We start from the raw sequence: 14,630 nt of genomic DNA on the forward strand, positions 1-14,630 counted from the left end.
TCCCAAGAAGTGGTTTTCCATCTCATCTCTTACACCTGGGTTTCCTTTCTCCAAAAGTTTCCTTGATTTTCCTGTATGCAGCATCCATCTTTCCTAGGACCATACAACCTTCAACATCCTTGCACTTCTCCTTCAGCCATTCTTCCTTAGCTATTTTTGCACTTTCTATCCACTTCATTCTTTAATCACCTGAATTCCTTTCTGCCCTCTTCATTTTATGCATTCTTGTACTTTTGCCTTTCATCAATCAAGACTAGTATCTCTTTCAGTTACACATTGATCCTAAGTTGATCTTTCGTTTCTTCCTAACATTTCTTCAGCAGCCCAAGAGACCTCATTCTTCCTCTATTGTGTTTCGTTCAGCCTTTTCATTTAGTCCTTATTCAACATGTTCCTTGAAACATTCAAAGAAAAGAGTGTAGGGGACTATGTGTAGATCCCACCTCATTGCATTCCTTCCTTTCTTCAATTTCTTCAACTTCAGATGACATTTCATGACCAACAAGTTGTGGTCCGAATCCACGTCTGCTCCTGGGAAAGCTTTGCAATCCAACACCTGGTTTCTGAATCTCTGCCTAATCATAATGAAGACTATTCAATGCCTTCCACTGTCTCCAGGTCTCGTCCACGTATACAGACGTTCTGTGGTGTTTGAACCAAGTATTAACGAGGACTAAATTTTGATTGGTGCAGAATTCAACCAACCTACTTCCTCTGTAATTCCTTTGTCCCAATCCGAATTCTCCTACTGTATTATTACCTTCTCTTCCTTGGCCTACCACTGCATTCTAGTCTCCCATCACAATGAGATTCTTGTCACCTTTTATATATTGAATTAAATCTTTTATCTCTTCATATATTCTTTCGATTTCATCATCATGTGCTGAACCTAGTAGGCATGTAGACCTGCACTATTGTGGTGGGCATTGGTTTGGTGTCTATCTTGGCGACAATAATTCTTTCACTATGCTGGTCGTAGTAGCTTACCCACTGTCCTATTTTCTTAATCATTATTAAACCAACTCCTGCACATCTCCTGTTTGATTCTGCTCTTCCTGCCAACGTACTTCACTTGTTCCAAATACATATAACTTTAGTCTATAAATCTCCCTTTTCAGATTCTCTAACATACCGCAATGATTCACACTTTGAACATTCCACGCTGTGACTCGCAGAACGTCGGTATACATCTTTCTGATGATTGCCCCCTCTCGTGTAGTCCCCACCTGGAGATCTGAATGGGGGACTATTTTACCTCCAGAAATTTTACCCAGGAGGAAGCCATCATCAGTACATCATTCATACAGATAGAGCTGCATGTCCTCGAGAGTTAGTTACAGCTTTAGTTTCCCGTTGCTTTCAGCCGTGTAGCAGTATCAACACAGCTAAGCAATGTTGAGTGTTATTACAAGGCCACATCAGTCAATCATCCAGCCTGCCGCCCTTGCAACTTCCAAAAGGCTGCTTTTCGATGAATTATTCGTTAGTCTGGTCTCTCGACAGATACCCATCTGATACAGTTGCACCTGCAGCTCGGCTATCTGCTTCATTGGGGCATGCAAGCCACCCAACCGTGGCAAAGTCATGTGTTTTGAATAAATATAAGGCACCATAAAATACAATCCGCCACTGTTCAAACGTTAAGGAACTGGCTTGACAGTCTTCTGAGGAGGTTCGTGGTCTCTCCGTTACAGGCAGCACCTGTCGGATTGACATAGTAGCCTTCAAAGACCATCAATGGGGCTTTATAATTGATCTAACGATCATGTTTGAAACTTATGAAACAACCCCATGAGATTCACGAAGAAAATAAAGCAGCATATGAACCAACCATCCCATTCTATCAACAAGAGTACCGGTAGGATAATATTGATGTCATTGGGTTAATGAATGGCACTAGAGAAAGTATTCCTCTCCTTTACATCAAGTTCTGCAAGTCGTTTAAACTCGATCAGACAAAACTAAACCTTGAAATAATCAATCCAAATCCTGAAGAACCATATCTCCACAACTTTTTTTAACAGAAACATATATGCTGCCATATTAATCATTATGTAATCAACGCCTCAAAATTATTTTTATATTTTCTTGTTTTACTGTATGATTTGTCCTCACACTGAGCTCAATATCCGCAGTTGCTTAAGTGCGGCCAGTATGCAGTATTCGGGAGATAGTGGGTTCGAACCCCACTGTTGGCAGCCCTGAAGATGGTTTTCCATGGTTTCCCATTTTCACACCAGGCACACTGTACCTTAATTCAGGCCACGGCCACTTCCTTCCCACTCCTAGCCCTTTCCTGTCCCATTGTCGCCATAAGACCTATCTGTGTTGGTGTGACGTAAAAAAAAAAAAGCCCTCGGGGGCAATCTTCAGTCTGGGAAAGTTAAAAATAAATAAATAAATAAATATGAGAAGAAAATTATAAAGAGACATAACAACACCAAAGCAACAATGGTATACAATATCTGAGCAAAATATGTTTTAAACTATATTTGGTCAATGTTCTAAGTATTTCAAGAAACACCGATAAAGGTAATATATGATGATTACTTACTATTACTATATCTAAGTTTAGAGCTAAATGGTCCGGTAGTGTTCGTTTTGATACTTCTTCTTCAGGCATTCCATTAAACCGATCATGCTTTTTCCTCTCCTTAAATACTGGCATGAATTTGTCATCTTTTAGCTTCTTTTTCACCACTGGATCACCATTAATCAGGTTTTCTGTGTTTTCTAACCTAAGAATAAAAATCAGTACATTAATACAATGTGAAAATGAATCTCTTTAAAAGTGACATGAACACTCAATCTAGAATGATTATGACGTGAAATGTCCATCAGATACTGAGAAGAATTCAGAAATTTTTGAAGACAAGACTTTGAGATGTCCATTCTACTCATTCCAATGGCAGGAAACAAGGAAGTGAGCACATTCCCCCAGCAAGTTCTAGTTTATTGACGTACAAAATAACAACAAAATCACCAGTAAAATTTGACTGGAACCTTAAGATAAATCACAATAGGATAAGTGGTTTAAGGAGAATCCTGAAAATTCCAATGTGTACTAAAGAGACTAGTAAGAAAAGAGACAAATAAGATTAAATGGTAAATATCTTACACCTTCTATTCTATACAATACTGGTTGCAAATGGCATTCACTAATCACAAAGAAATGCGTCTCAATTTTTACTCAGATGAACTGAGGGCTCAGATGGTAAAACACTGGCTTTCTGATCCCAAGTTGGAAGGTTCCATCCCGGCTCAGTCTGGTGGTATTTGAAGGTGCTCAAATATGTCAAACTCACTTTATTACAAGTAATGAACTTCGTTCCAGTTTCATATTGACTTTAAATATCTAAGATAAAATTCTAAAAGAATTTAATTGTATGAAGTCCACCTGTTCAATACGCATTTGCCATTTGATAAAATGGTCTGTCTAAAAAGCTACATAGAACATGTTTCAACCTAGCCTAGAGGTCTCCATCAGCTAAAATAACACGTGTTAGATTAGATGGTACATTTATTACACCATCTATTCTATACAATACTAGTTGCACATGTGTTATTTTAGCTGATGATGACCTCTAGGCTAGGCCGAAACATGCCCTATGTAGCTTTTTAGACAGACCATTTATCAAATGTCAAACGTGTATTGAACATGTGGACTTTATACAATTAAATTCTTTTAGAATTTTATCTTAGAAACTCACATTGGCAGATTCACTGGCATGTAAAAGAACTTCTGCAGGGTAACATTTTGGCATTATGTTGTTTTCAAAAACCATAAAAGTTAGGGAGATATGAAACCAACATTATTATTCCTCTGAAACACAATACACTTCCTGATACAAAATGTAACAATAAAAATCATTATTCTGACATTTCTTGAAATGTTATGGATTTGGCCCTGGAAAAAAAAAAAAAAAAAAAAAACCCTCTTTAACATGCTAGTAAATCTGCTGGTCTTTTAAAATGCTGATAAAATGTATAATGATTCAATCCCACAATTTTACCAATAGAGGGCAAGTACCTAATCACTTGTACTGTACCCTGACAGGCTTGTGTGTCATAATTTGATCTACCATAGGAATATTATATTGTAACTCTAGGCTGGCACAGAGTTTCCTTACAGGCCATTCAGCTACGGATGAGATGTAGAATAATGGGGCCAGGACAAAGACTACAGAGACAGACTTGCATCTCCATGGGCAGTAAAGGAGTTCTGTTCTGTAACAAAAGATATATGTGGAAATTCTGATGAGAGAAACATCATCTCCTTAAGGAGCTTATGTCAAACAGGCCTTAAGCCTACATCACAGGAAGTTGCACAGCCAGTTAACAGTGGATGGAAAAAGGCACAGAAACTGCAGCATCGCTTAACCCCTCTTGTATGCTAGGACTATCAATAACCGAAGTGAATGATAACCACAGGCCTAGGAGCATGCCGTCACAGGTGGTAACACCCTTTGAAAGGGAGATATTCAAACTCCCACCAACTTCAAGAACCAATAAGAAAATTCTATTTGCACTATCAGATATTCACAGTAATGTCACCTTAAATTCAGCAAGGGCACAATCCAGCTAACTTCACTATTAATGAAAAATGAAGTATGCTGATCACAGAGTCATGACAGTTGGAATTTTTTCACAAGTACATTCTCATAAAAGACTCCAATAACTTTCACAATTTAACATACCAATTTCTGAGAATTCAACCCTAGCTACCTTTCGATTGGCTGGAAGCGAAGGATGCCAGGAAAGAAGACGATTTTCCCGCAAAAGATCAAGGACAAGAATTTCATTACGTTTGATCCAATGATCGACTCCAGATCAAACTCCACACATCCGGACAAATTAATGTCTCAAATTAGTGTGCCACTTTTGGTCGTCAAGCTCAGTGTGCAACCATCAATATGGGAGAAGTACATAATTTTTTTTTTCTCTCTCTCTCTCTCTCTCTCTCTCTCTCTCTAACATGACATAGGTTAACCTGGAGATGCTGCTGGAATATTATATAAAGAGACCTTTGGGTCCAACGAAGTGCTAACAGTATTCTGAGTAACAATGAACAATACAGTTATTCAACACCAGCTACAATTTACTAGCAGATGCCAGGCGCGGTAACAGCACAGGCAATGTACGTGACTCAGTCTGCATTCACTCATTGTAATTAGATGCTACACTTGCACATACTGTGATAGGGACAGGCATATACAGGGTGAAGCGAAATTCGCGCACTCAGGCGTCGCAGTGAGACTCCTCACTTGCCAGCAATAAAAAAGTCTCTCACAAAAGTTCGTCCTGCGAGTGTATCTGGCAGAAAAAGGACATTGAAGAGTGGCAATCTCGCAACACTGTAACCACATGAAGGGTAACTACCTCTGTCAGCACAAATTAGTCGTGCTGTACAGTTGGTGCAGTGGATAGAGTTTTGGGTTAGCATGCAGGAGGTCGAGGGTTCGATCCTGGGTTGAGGCGTAGGTTTTTTATTTCGTAAATGTAGTCCAGTCTGCCTCTGTGGTGTAGTGGTTAGTGTGATTAGCTGCTACCCACGGAGGCCCGGGTTCGATTCCCGGCTCTGCCACGAAATTTGAAAAGTGGTACGAGGGCTGGAACGGGGTCAACTCAGCCTTGGGAGGTCAAATGAGTAGAGGTGGGTTCGATTCCCACCTCAGCCATCCTGGAAGTGGTTTTCCATCGTTTCCCACTTTTCCTCCAGGCAAATACTGGGATGGTACGTAACTTAATGCCACGGCCGCTTCCTTCCCTCTTCCTTGTCTATTCCTTCCAATCTTCCCATCCCCCCGCAAGGCCCCTTTTCAGCATAGCAGGTGAGGCTGCCTGGGCGAGGTACTGGTCATCCTCCCCAGTTGTATCACCCGACCCAGTGTCGGGAGCTCCAGGACACTGCCCTCGAGGCGGTAGAGGTTTGATCCCTCGCTGAGTCAGAGGGTAAAACCAACCCTGGAGGGTAAACAGATTAAGAAAGGAAGAAAGAAATGTAGTCCAGTTAGTACGGTATCTGGCATCATAATCGTCAACAGCAATTGCAGCAGGTCCTCTAGAAACCATTTGCACTTACATACTACGATCCTAGAAATGGACGAACAATCGGTTTCATTGGTCAGCTTTGAAAGACGCCCTTTCCACGTCGTTGGTGTGAATTTATTCGCTGTTGATGATTAAGATGCCACATACCATACCACCTGGACTAATTTACGAAATAAAAAAACATACGTCTCAACCCAGGATCGAACCCTCGACCTCCTGCATGCTAACCCAAAACTTTCTCCAATGCACCAACTGTACAGCACGAATAGCATGTGCTGACAGGCAGTTACCCTACATGTGGTTATAGTGTTGCCAGATTGCCACTCTTCAACGTCCTTTTTCTGCCGGATATACTCGCAGGACGAACTTTTGTGAAAGACATTTTTTTTATTGCCGCTGTGTGAGGAGTCGCGCTGCGAAGCCAGAGTGCACGAATTTCACTTCACCCTGTATAACAGACAGACAATAATAAAAGACTGGTTCTGTGAATCACAAAGTTTACACAAATAGTAATTTTAATACCACCTATTCAATACAATTTATTCCACTATTGTGTGGTCAAATACACATAGAAATTACCAGAATATTAAAGGTACATGTTCCGGCACCATTTATTGGGCATCATCAGCCTCGTTCAATCTTAAAACACACACTGGTCTGAGGAATCTTAACAATTTACGATTTTTGTCTCGCCCTTCACCGAGCAGTCCAGTGCAGTAAGGTAATGGCTGCTATTTAATAAGTAGGTGATAGCTTCTGAGGGCTAGCTCGAGGGGAAGGTTTCCTGTCTTTAATTATGTAACCTTTAATTTCCAATCTTCAATAATGTAAACTTCATCTTCAAATGAAAATCTCAAAACTAGCCTAGAAACTCAGCCGAAAGTTGGGAATAGAGTGTGACACCCTTTTGACTTCCATATCAACTTGTATTTGAGGTAACTATGTTTTTGTAACCGTTTTCTATCTGTAGCCATGTAACTTAAATTTTCTCCATCTAGTCACCTCAGTAGAATAGTATTAGAATAGGATTAGCCTCTGTAACTTCAGGCCAAAAGCCCAAATAGGGTTTTAATCTTGTGTGAAAATTTCAAGGAGAACAAGTGTCTGCCTCCACATCATTTTGATTTATGGGCCAGTAACTTTAACCTGTGTTTTTTTTCTTCCCACAAAGGCCCGGTAGAACGAGTTTGATACTCCTGTAAAACATAGTTATTTCTGTTAAGTGGTTAGACCATGAGAATTTAAGACAGTGAATTCTGTTTGTGTTGTAAAATGTAGGTTGTTCCTTGAGAGGCCTGACAGTGTAAATTTTCGTGAGCAAATATGCTCTTGGTTGTTGAAGGTTGCCGTGAGAATGCAGCAAAGGTATAAGCTTTGGAGCGTAGTCTCCTAGATATTCAGAGAGAGACGCTCTTTCTATTTTTTGTAGAAGTGTTATTAAAACTCTGTAAAGGAAAGTGGGAGACCTTTCTCCTTGACTCTTGAGTGTACGGAGCAATGATGCTCAAATAACATTTGTAAAATCGGGAGCTTCAAGCTTAGAGGATTAATTGACAAATTTTGTTGATTTTCTGATTTCTCCTACTTTGTATTTAAACTACTGTACCTGAAATCTTGTTCCGTTACTGAGCGACTTGTATTGTTAATATCTGGCATTTTAAAAAAAAGATAGTAGAAAAGAAATTAACTTTAATTTTAAATCTTTTAATTAATCTTCGGATTGTAGTAAATAGACCCATTCATGCCTGCACCTTCTTTCACCTCTGCCCACCACAAAATACCGTAAATAGTGGTAGCAGAGTGTGGTTGATAGGGTCTAGATAAAGCCCCTTTTCATGGCTAAACATAGAAATCTACATCGTACTCTAAAAATCTTCTGGGTTGCTGGTAATTTTCAAAATTGTTAAATTTTTCTATCATCATACCTGGTCCTTGTGAAGTACTTGCACCCGGGTACTTGCAAAAGGAGGAATTAATCTATGAGCTCCTAATTAGGAAGGTCCAATCTGGAGGCACGGTTGTGGCAGATACTGCCAATCTTAAGGAATCTTTAGAACTTCCTATTTGTATCCCGGTATTTGGGGAGAAAGAAACTGATGAGGCTCTATCCACTATCACAGATAATACCACCGAGCTAGCTTTTGAAGTACGCGATCCATATGCTAATCAACTTAAGAGTTCAAGCTAAACTGTTTCATTTCTATAGTAGGGCTAGGGACCTATTGTCTCTAAATTTGAAGGAGGATCATGCTAGGGAAGCAAGTAATCTATTGGAACACCTCTCCGATTTATCGAATAGAGTTAGTAAGTTGTTTTCCGGGACCGCTACTCCTAAAAGCGACCAGGTTCCTATAGTAAATTTGTGTATGGAGGAAGAATCTAGTAGAGTGATTGAGAGTAGGAAACCTGTTGCTACTTAACAAACATCTGCCCCATCGGAAACAGCGTCTGATCATCCAAGACAACTTCCACCGTTCTTTATGACTAATGCAGTGTTCAAACCTTCTCAACCCTCAATGCCGTCACCTATTATGTCGCCCGGCTTCAGTAACTTGCCCCACCACTTAGCCATGTTGCTCAAAGGTATATCCAAGTTCTCCATTAACTCAACTAACGAAGTTATTTCGTTTTCAAGATCTTTAGTTGAATTCCAAGACCATGCTTTAGTGTTCGCTCTCTCTCACTCCCAAGTACTCCAAATAATTTCCCCTATTCTGTAGGTGTCCTCTCGGACAAAATTCTAAAAGCAATAGCTGATAGATCTTTGATAGAAGACATCCACGCCCACCTCCTGGCTAACTTTATTCCGGCTAGAGCTCTGTCATCTATAATTCAGAAGTACTATCTTAGAGTACAGAGGTTGGATGAAAACCTGGCATATTTTATTCAAGATATAATGTTTTATACAAGTGTATTTGCCCTTCATTTTCCAGAAGACCAAATTGTGCAGATGATTGTAGAAGGAATCTCTCTGCTCTATAGGTCATACGTATGTTTTGCATCTCTGCCTCAAACCTTCTAAGAACTCGTGGCAATGGCAGTAGCAGCCGAAGGCGTGAGGTATGCTGACACCTTACGAGTCGCCAGGGAGCCCCCTCCGTTATCTAACAGTGCTCGGCCTCCACCTCGTCGAACATTTCCCCACACACAAGTGTTATGCATGCGGGTCAACTAAACACCTTAGGTATAAGTGTCTCTTGGTCAAATCAAGCGGAACTAGGAACAGAGCTGGTCCATCCCAGGGTTGCTTCAAGTGCGGGTCATTTTCCCATTCTGCTAAGAATTGCTCTTCAAGTAACAGCACACCATCTTGTTCAACTTCTGGTGCTGCCTCCATTACTACAAGTGATAGAAAGTGACTAGTGTCACCGACTGAGTCACAATGTTCACCTTTCAGAGGCTCAGCCACTGTTAGATTAAGCAATGAATTTTGAAAGGATAAAACTTCATCTAATTTATCATTTGAAGGCCCTAGGGAATGCCTCAGAATTGCGGCAGAGACCCCAGGATTCGTGCCATTCCTGAAAATTGGAGTAAATAACGAACCAGTCACGGCTCTATTAGACTCAGGAAGCGCGAGTTCCATTATTTCCGAAGGGTGGTATTCCAAATTAAAAGCTTGTTGTAAATTTCCGGACTTATGTTTCTCTTCCATTAAATGTGTTATGGCAAACTTGTTACCATTGAAAATCTTAGCCTTCCTTTTTGCTAAAGTTCACATTTCAAAGTTTACCTGGAAAGTGAAGCTGTTTGTAGCTAAACAATTGTCTTACCGCGTAATATTGGGGGCTGATTTTATGTCTCATACAGGTCTTGTGCTCGACATTCAGAGCAAGTCGTGCACTTTCAAGTTTGCTATTAACTGTAATATTCCCCTTTTGAAATGAAATTCTGTGTCACTTTCATCTATTTCCTCTAGCAAGAGTGAGATGTCGTTAGATATTAGGCATCTACCTGAGGATCAGGCTGAAAGTATTAAAAGGTTGTGTCAGTCTTTCCCTGACCTATTTTCAGGTACCCTTGACGTCATGGACCTTATTGAATATAAGATTGAACTGACTGACTCTATTCCAGTTAGGTTTCCTCCTTACAGACTATAGCCACCTAAAATGAAGGCTCTTAAGGAAATCATAGATCAGATGTTAATGGATGGTATCATTCAACATTCCAAGTCGGAGTATTCATCGCCCATTTCTCTGGTATCGAAACCACAAAGTGGTTTCAGGCCTGTGATTGATTACAGGGCTTTGAACCGGCTTTGCCCCTTCTGGATCTTCATTCTTGTTTTTCATGGTTTCGCAAGGCTAAGTTCTTTACCATTTTAGACCTTAACCAGGCATATAAGCAAATTCCTCTAGTGGAAGAATCCAAACATCTAAGGGCTTTCGCCACTGAGTGGAATCTGTATGAATACAACCACGTGACTTCCCGGCTGCCCACGGGTGCAGCTGTTCTTACTAGACTGCTGGATAGCGTCTTCTCCGACATCAAATTCGATTATTTGTATCATTACCTTGATGATGTCGTCGTGTTTTCAGAGACCTTCGAAGAGCACTTAGATCACCTGAAGGAAGTCCTCAATCGTCTTCGGAAGGCTCGGTTGACTGTTAAATTATCTAAGGCACCTTTTGCTAAGCCTTCTGTTGTTCTTAGTGCATATTGTGTCGCCCGATGGTGTTTTCTATTGACTATTCCAGAACACAGGCAATCCGTGAATTCAAGCCTCCTAAGGACATCAAAGGATTCGCTAGATTCATAGGCATGGTGAATTTCTTCACGAAATGTTTTCCACTCTTTGCTAACAGGGCGGCGCCCCTGAACCTACTGCATAGGAAAGGCATCAAATTTGAATGGGGGCCGTCGCAGCAAACCACTTTTGAAGACCTTAAATTAGCTCTTTGTAACACCCCTGTATTAGCTATGCCTGATTTTTCTAAGAAATTCATTGTCCAAACTAATGCCTCTTCATCTGCTGTTGCTGCGGTCCTTCTTCAGGAAACGGAACTCGGAAGGCGGAACATCGCCTATGCGTCTAGGACTATATCGCCTCAAGAAACCAAGTATTCTATCTACGAACTAGAGGGTTTGGCAGTCTTGTTTGCTCTGGAGAAGTTCCACCTTTATCTGGAACATGTCAAATTCGAATTAGAGACAATCAAGCCTTAAGTTGGGTTTTAGCTAGGACTCGTCGTACAGGACGTATTGCCCGTTGGGCTATCAGGATTTCAGCATTTCAATTTAATGTATGACACATTAGAGGATCAGAAAATGTAGTTGCTGATGGACTCAGCCATATGTTTTCTAGTGGTGTTGAGACCAGTGAACAGGAAGATGGTTCTTCTCTTCCCACGCTCATACCTTCTAGTATTAATGCTATTTTGACGGATGCCCCTACACTATTCTGTGATAATGAGAAATATCAATGAGAAGATCCAGTGGGAAACCGTTTCTTCTGGGAACATGTTGTCCCTTATGTGTTGAAGAACGGGGTTTTGTGATGCCTTTCGAGGTATGATCTGAAGCTGAAAGTAGTGGTTCAAGCCGTTCTTGTGCCAATGACTTCAAATACTATCATGAGACCCCATTACGGGGGCATCTAGGCATCTTCAAAACCAGCGAAAAAATCCGAGAGATGTTTATTTGGAAGAGTACGGACGGTGAAATCAGAGAAATGTTTAAAGCTTGTAAATCTTGCTTGCTTAGTAAGCCCACCATGTCTACTAAGCTAGGGCTAATGTCATCGCACCAGGCATCCCGCCCCATGGAGCGGTTATACACAGACTACGTCGGACCCTTCCCCCAATCAAAGGGGAATGGGAATAAATTCATTCTTGTATGCGCAGACGGCTTCACTAGATTTTCATTGTTGTTTCCGACTAAGCTGGTTACCGCTCAGTCTACAATTTCTTGTCTTAATACTATCGTTGCTTTTTTTGGCCCCTGTCAATATATAGTTCTGATAATGCAAGGGCTCTCACATCTAACTTATTCCGAAAATTCTGTTTCGACCTGTCCATATCACAGGTAACAACTTTCGCTTATTACCTTCAACCATCTCTGGCTGGGCGGGTCAATCGCAACCTTCGATCTGCGGTGATCGCTTTTCATCGCGAAGATCATTCCCGGTGGGATACTTCTCTGCATTGGTTATCCCTTGCTTTAAAATCGGCTTTACATGAGTCCCACAAGTTCACTCCTGCCTCTCTCATGTTCAAATTTGTTCCCAACATGCCACTGTCTAATCTTTGGTCACTCAACGACATGTTACCGGAGAAAACAGATCCTGATAATATCAGAGACCTATGGAAGAAGGCGAGAAGTAAGCTTAAAGCTTCTCATTAAAAGGTTAGAGAGAGATATGATCGTGGATGGTGGCCCACCAATTTAAAGGTTGGAGATCAAGTTATGGTTAAGAATTTTGTTCCTGCAGGCAAGCTTGCCCCCAGATTTAATGGGCCATGTATTATTTTGGACTTCCTAACTCCTGTTACTCTTCTGGTCAGCAACCCAGCCACTGAGAGGATATTTAGGGCTCACCTTTCTCAAATAGAACCCATATAATCTTTTGTTTTTCAGTATGGGTCACAAAGTTATGGCAGCAAGGAATAAGTTATTTCTTTTGGTTGCAGTTCAGTAAACAAATTGTTTTTAATCAGGTTGTAAGTTATATGGGAAGGCCTCCTGCCCTGCCCATATCCACTTAAAAGCTATATTTATTGTGTACTTAACCCTGTACAACCTTTCCCCTCTAGTAAGGTTTACCTTATTCCGTCACCTGGCCGCCATTAACTTATCCCCTGCCTCCAACACCAAGCCTGCAATCACACACTCTTCCTCTATGCAGCCAGCCTCATCCAAAACTGCAGCTTAGAAAAACAAACAACTCTCACTCTCCACAAATCAATCTCTGTCGCCAAGTAAATTCCTGTTTCAGTGCCCTCTCTGACATCGGCAGCCGAGTCGTTACATCTGGCAAGCGATGCTGGTGTGGGGTAAGGGCCTACTTTGCTCTGGCCCAGTCTCCTTCATAACGGCGTGCTGGAGCACCATCCTTTCCGGCGAGGGCCTACCCATCTTGGAGCAGTATCTTTATATCTGGTCTGCGGCGACCATCACCATGCCTACCCCTCTCATGGTAGCGGAAGAGGTGCATCTTAGGGTACTTGGGGGAGGGGTTGGAAGTACGCCACCCTGGTATTGGCGACGACGGCTGATCTTGCAGTCAACCTTGAACTTTATATCCCAGACTTCTACGACTCCAGGAAGACTTCAAGATAGGTTATAAGTTAAAATTTTCTTCTAAAGGAACTTTCTCAAGAAAATGTCTGAAAAATGTTTTTTCCTAACAAACAAATTTCAATTTTTCACCGTGAGGAGAGATATAAAGGGGGGGGGGGGGGGGGAGGTCTGTACCGCGAGGGTACACTCGCCCCGTTTATTCAAATGAAGCGCTTGAAAAACGACATCTTCAATATAAACTTGCAATTACTTTGGCAAGAAGTTTGGACTTTTCCTCACAGATGTCTCTACAAACAAAACATATGTTATGCCCTCTAGTGTGAAAAGCAACTACTAAAAATTCTAAAGTAATTTGTTATTTTAAGGTTTTCTAAACTGAGTTGATTTGCCTTTGTTTTTTGGTGTATCACAGTTGTCAACAATTCGATTCTTTCCGCCAACTTCAAAATTAACCAACAAGAAATTTTGTGTGTGTATTTTTCCACCAATCAGCATTTTATTCTACATATTTAATTATCCAATAAAAAAAGTGAGGGGGTGTCGGGCCTTAGTCCAGATCTCTCTCGAACCTTTCTCTCGGGTATAAAAGCTGGCAATTTTTTGAGCCACCTTGTCTTCTCAGTCGTCCAGTTAACTGAATGTGTGCTAATAGTGGAGGCGTCTCGCCCTTCATCGAGCAGTCCAGCACAGTAAGGTAATGGCAGCCATTTATTAACTAGGTGATAGCCTCCGAAAGCTAGCTCAAGGGGAAGGTTCCTATCTTTAATTACGTAACCTTCAATTTCCAATCTTCAATAATGTAAACTTCATCTTCAAATGTAAATCTCAAAACTAGCTTAGAAACTCAGCCGAAAGTCAGGAATAGAGAGTGTGACACCCTCTCGACTTCCCTATCAACTTGTATTTGAGGTAACTATGTTTTTGTAACCGTTTTCTATCTCTAAATTTTCTCCATCTAGTCACCTCAGTAGAATACTATTAGCCTCTGAAACTTCGGGCCAAAAGCCCAAATAGGGTTTTAGTCTTGTGTGCAAATTTCAAGGAGAGCAAGTGTCTGCCTCTGCATCATTTTGATTTTTGGGCCAGTAACTTTAACCTGCGTTTTGTTTCTTCCCACAAAGGCCTGGTAGAATGAGTATTCAATACTCCTGCAAAACGTAGTTATTTCTGTTAAGTGGTTAGACCATGAGAATTTAAGACAGTGAATTCTGTTTGTATTGTAAAATGTAGGTTGTGCCTTGAGAGGCCTGACAGTGTAAATTTTCGTGAGCAAATATGTTCTAATTGGAGCGTAGTCTCCTAGATATTCATAGAGCATGGACGCTCTTTCTATTTTTTGT

General features: G+C 41.0%; 1 protein-coding gene across 6 annotated transcripts in view; it reads right to left on the minus strand.

The window, feature by feature from the left end:
- Tdg (Thymine DNA glycosylase) overlaps positions 1 to 14,630 on the minus strand; it is a 538,298-nt gene that overhangs the window by 242,791 nt on the left and 280,877 nt on the right. For all 6 annotated transcript variants that reach the window (XM_067141146.2, XM_067141144.2, XM_067141143.2 and 3 more), the window contains one exon: positions 2,555 to 2,738. In XM_067141146.2, coding sequence (XP_066997247.1) covers positions 2,555 to 2,738 — 184 coding nt within the window. The remainder of the gene's footprint in view (positions 1 to 2,554; positions 2,739 to 14,630) is intronic.

The sequence above is a fragment of the Anabrus simplex genome, chromosome 2, assembly GCF_040414725.1.
Source record: "Anabrus simplex isolate iqAnaSimp1 chromosome 2, ASM4041472v1, whole genome shotgun sequence".
NCBI classification, from domain to species: Eukaryota; Metazoa; Arthropoda; class Insecta; order Orthoptera; family Tettigoniidae; genus Anabrus; species Anabrus simplex.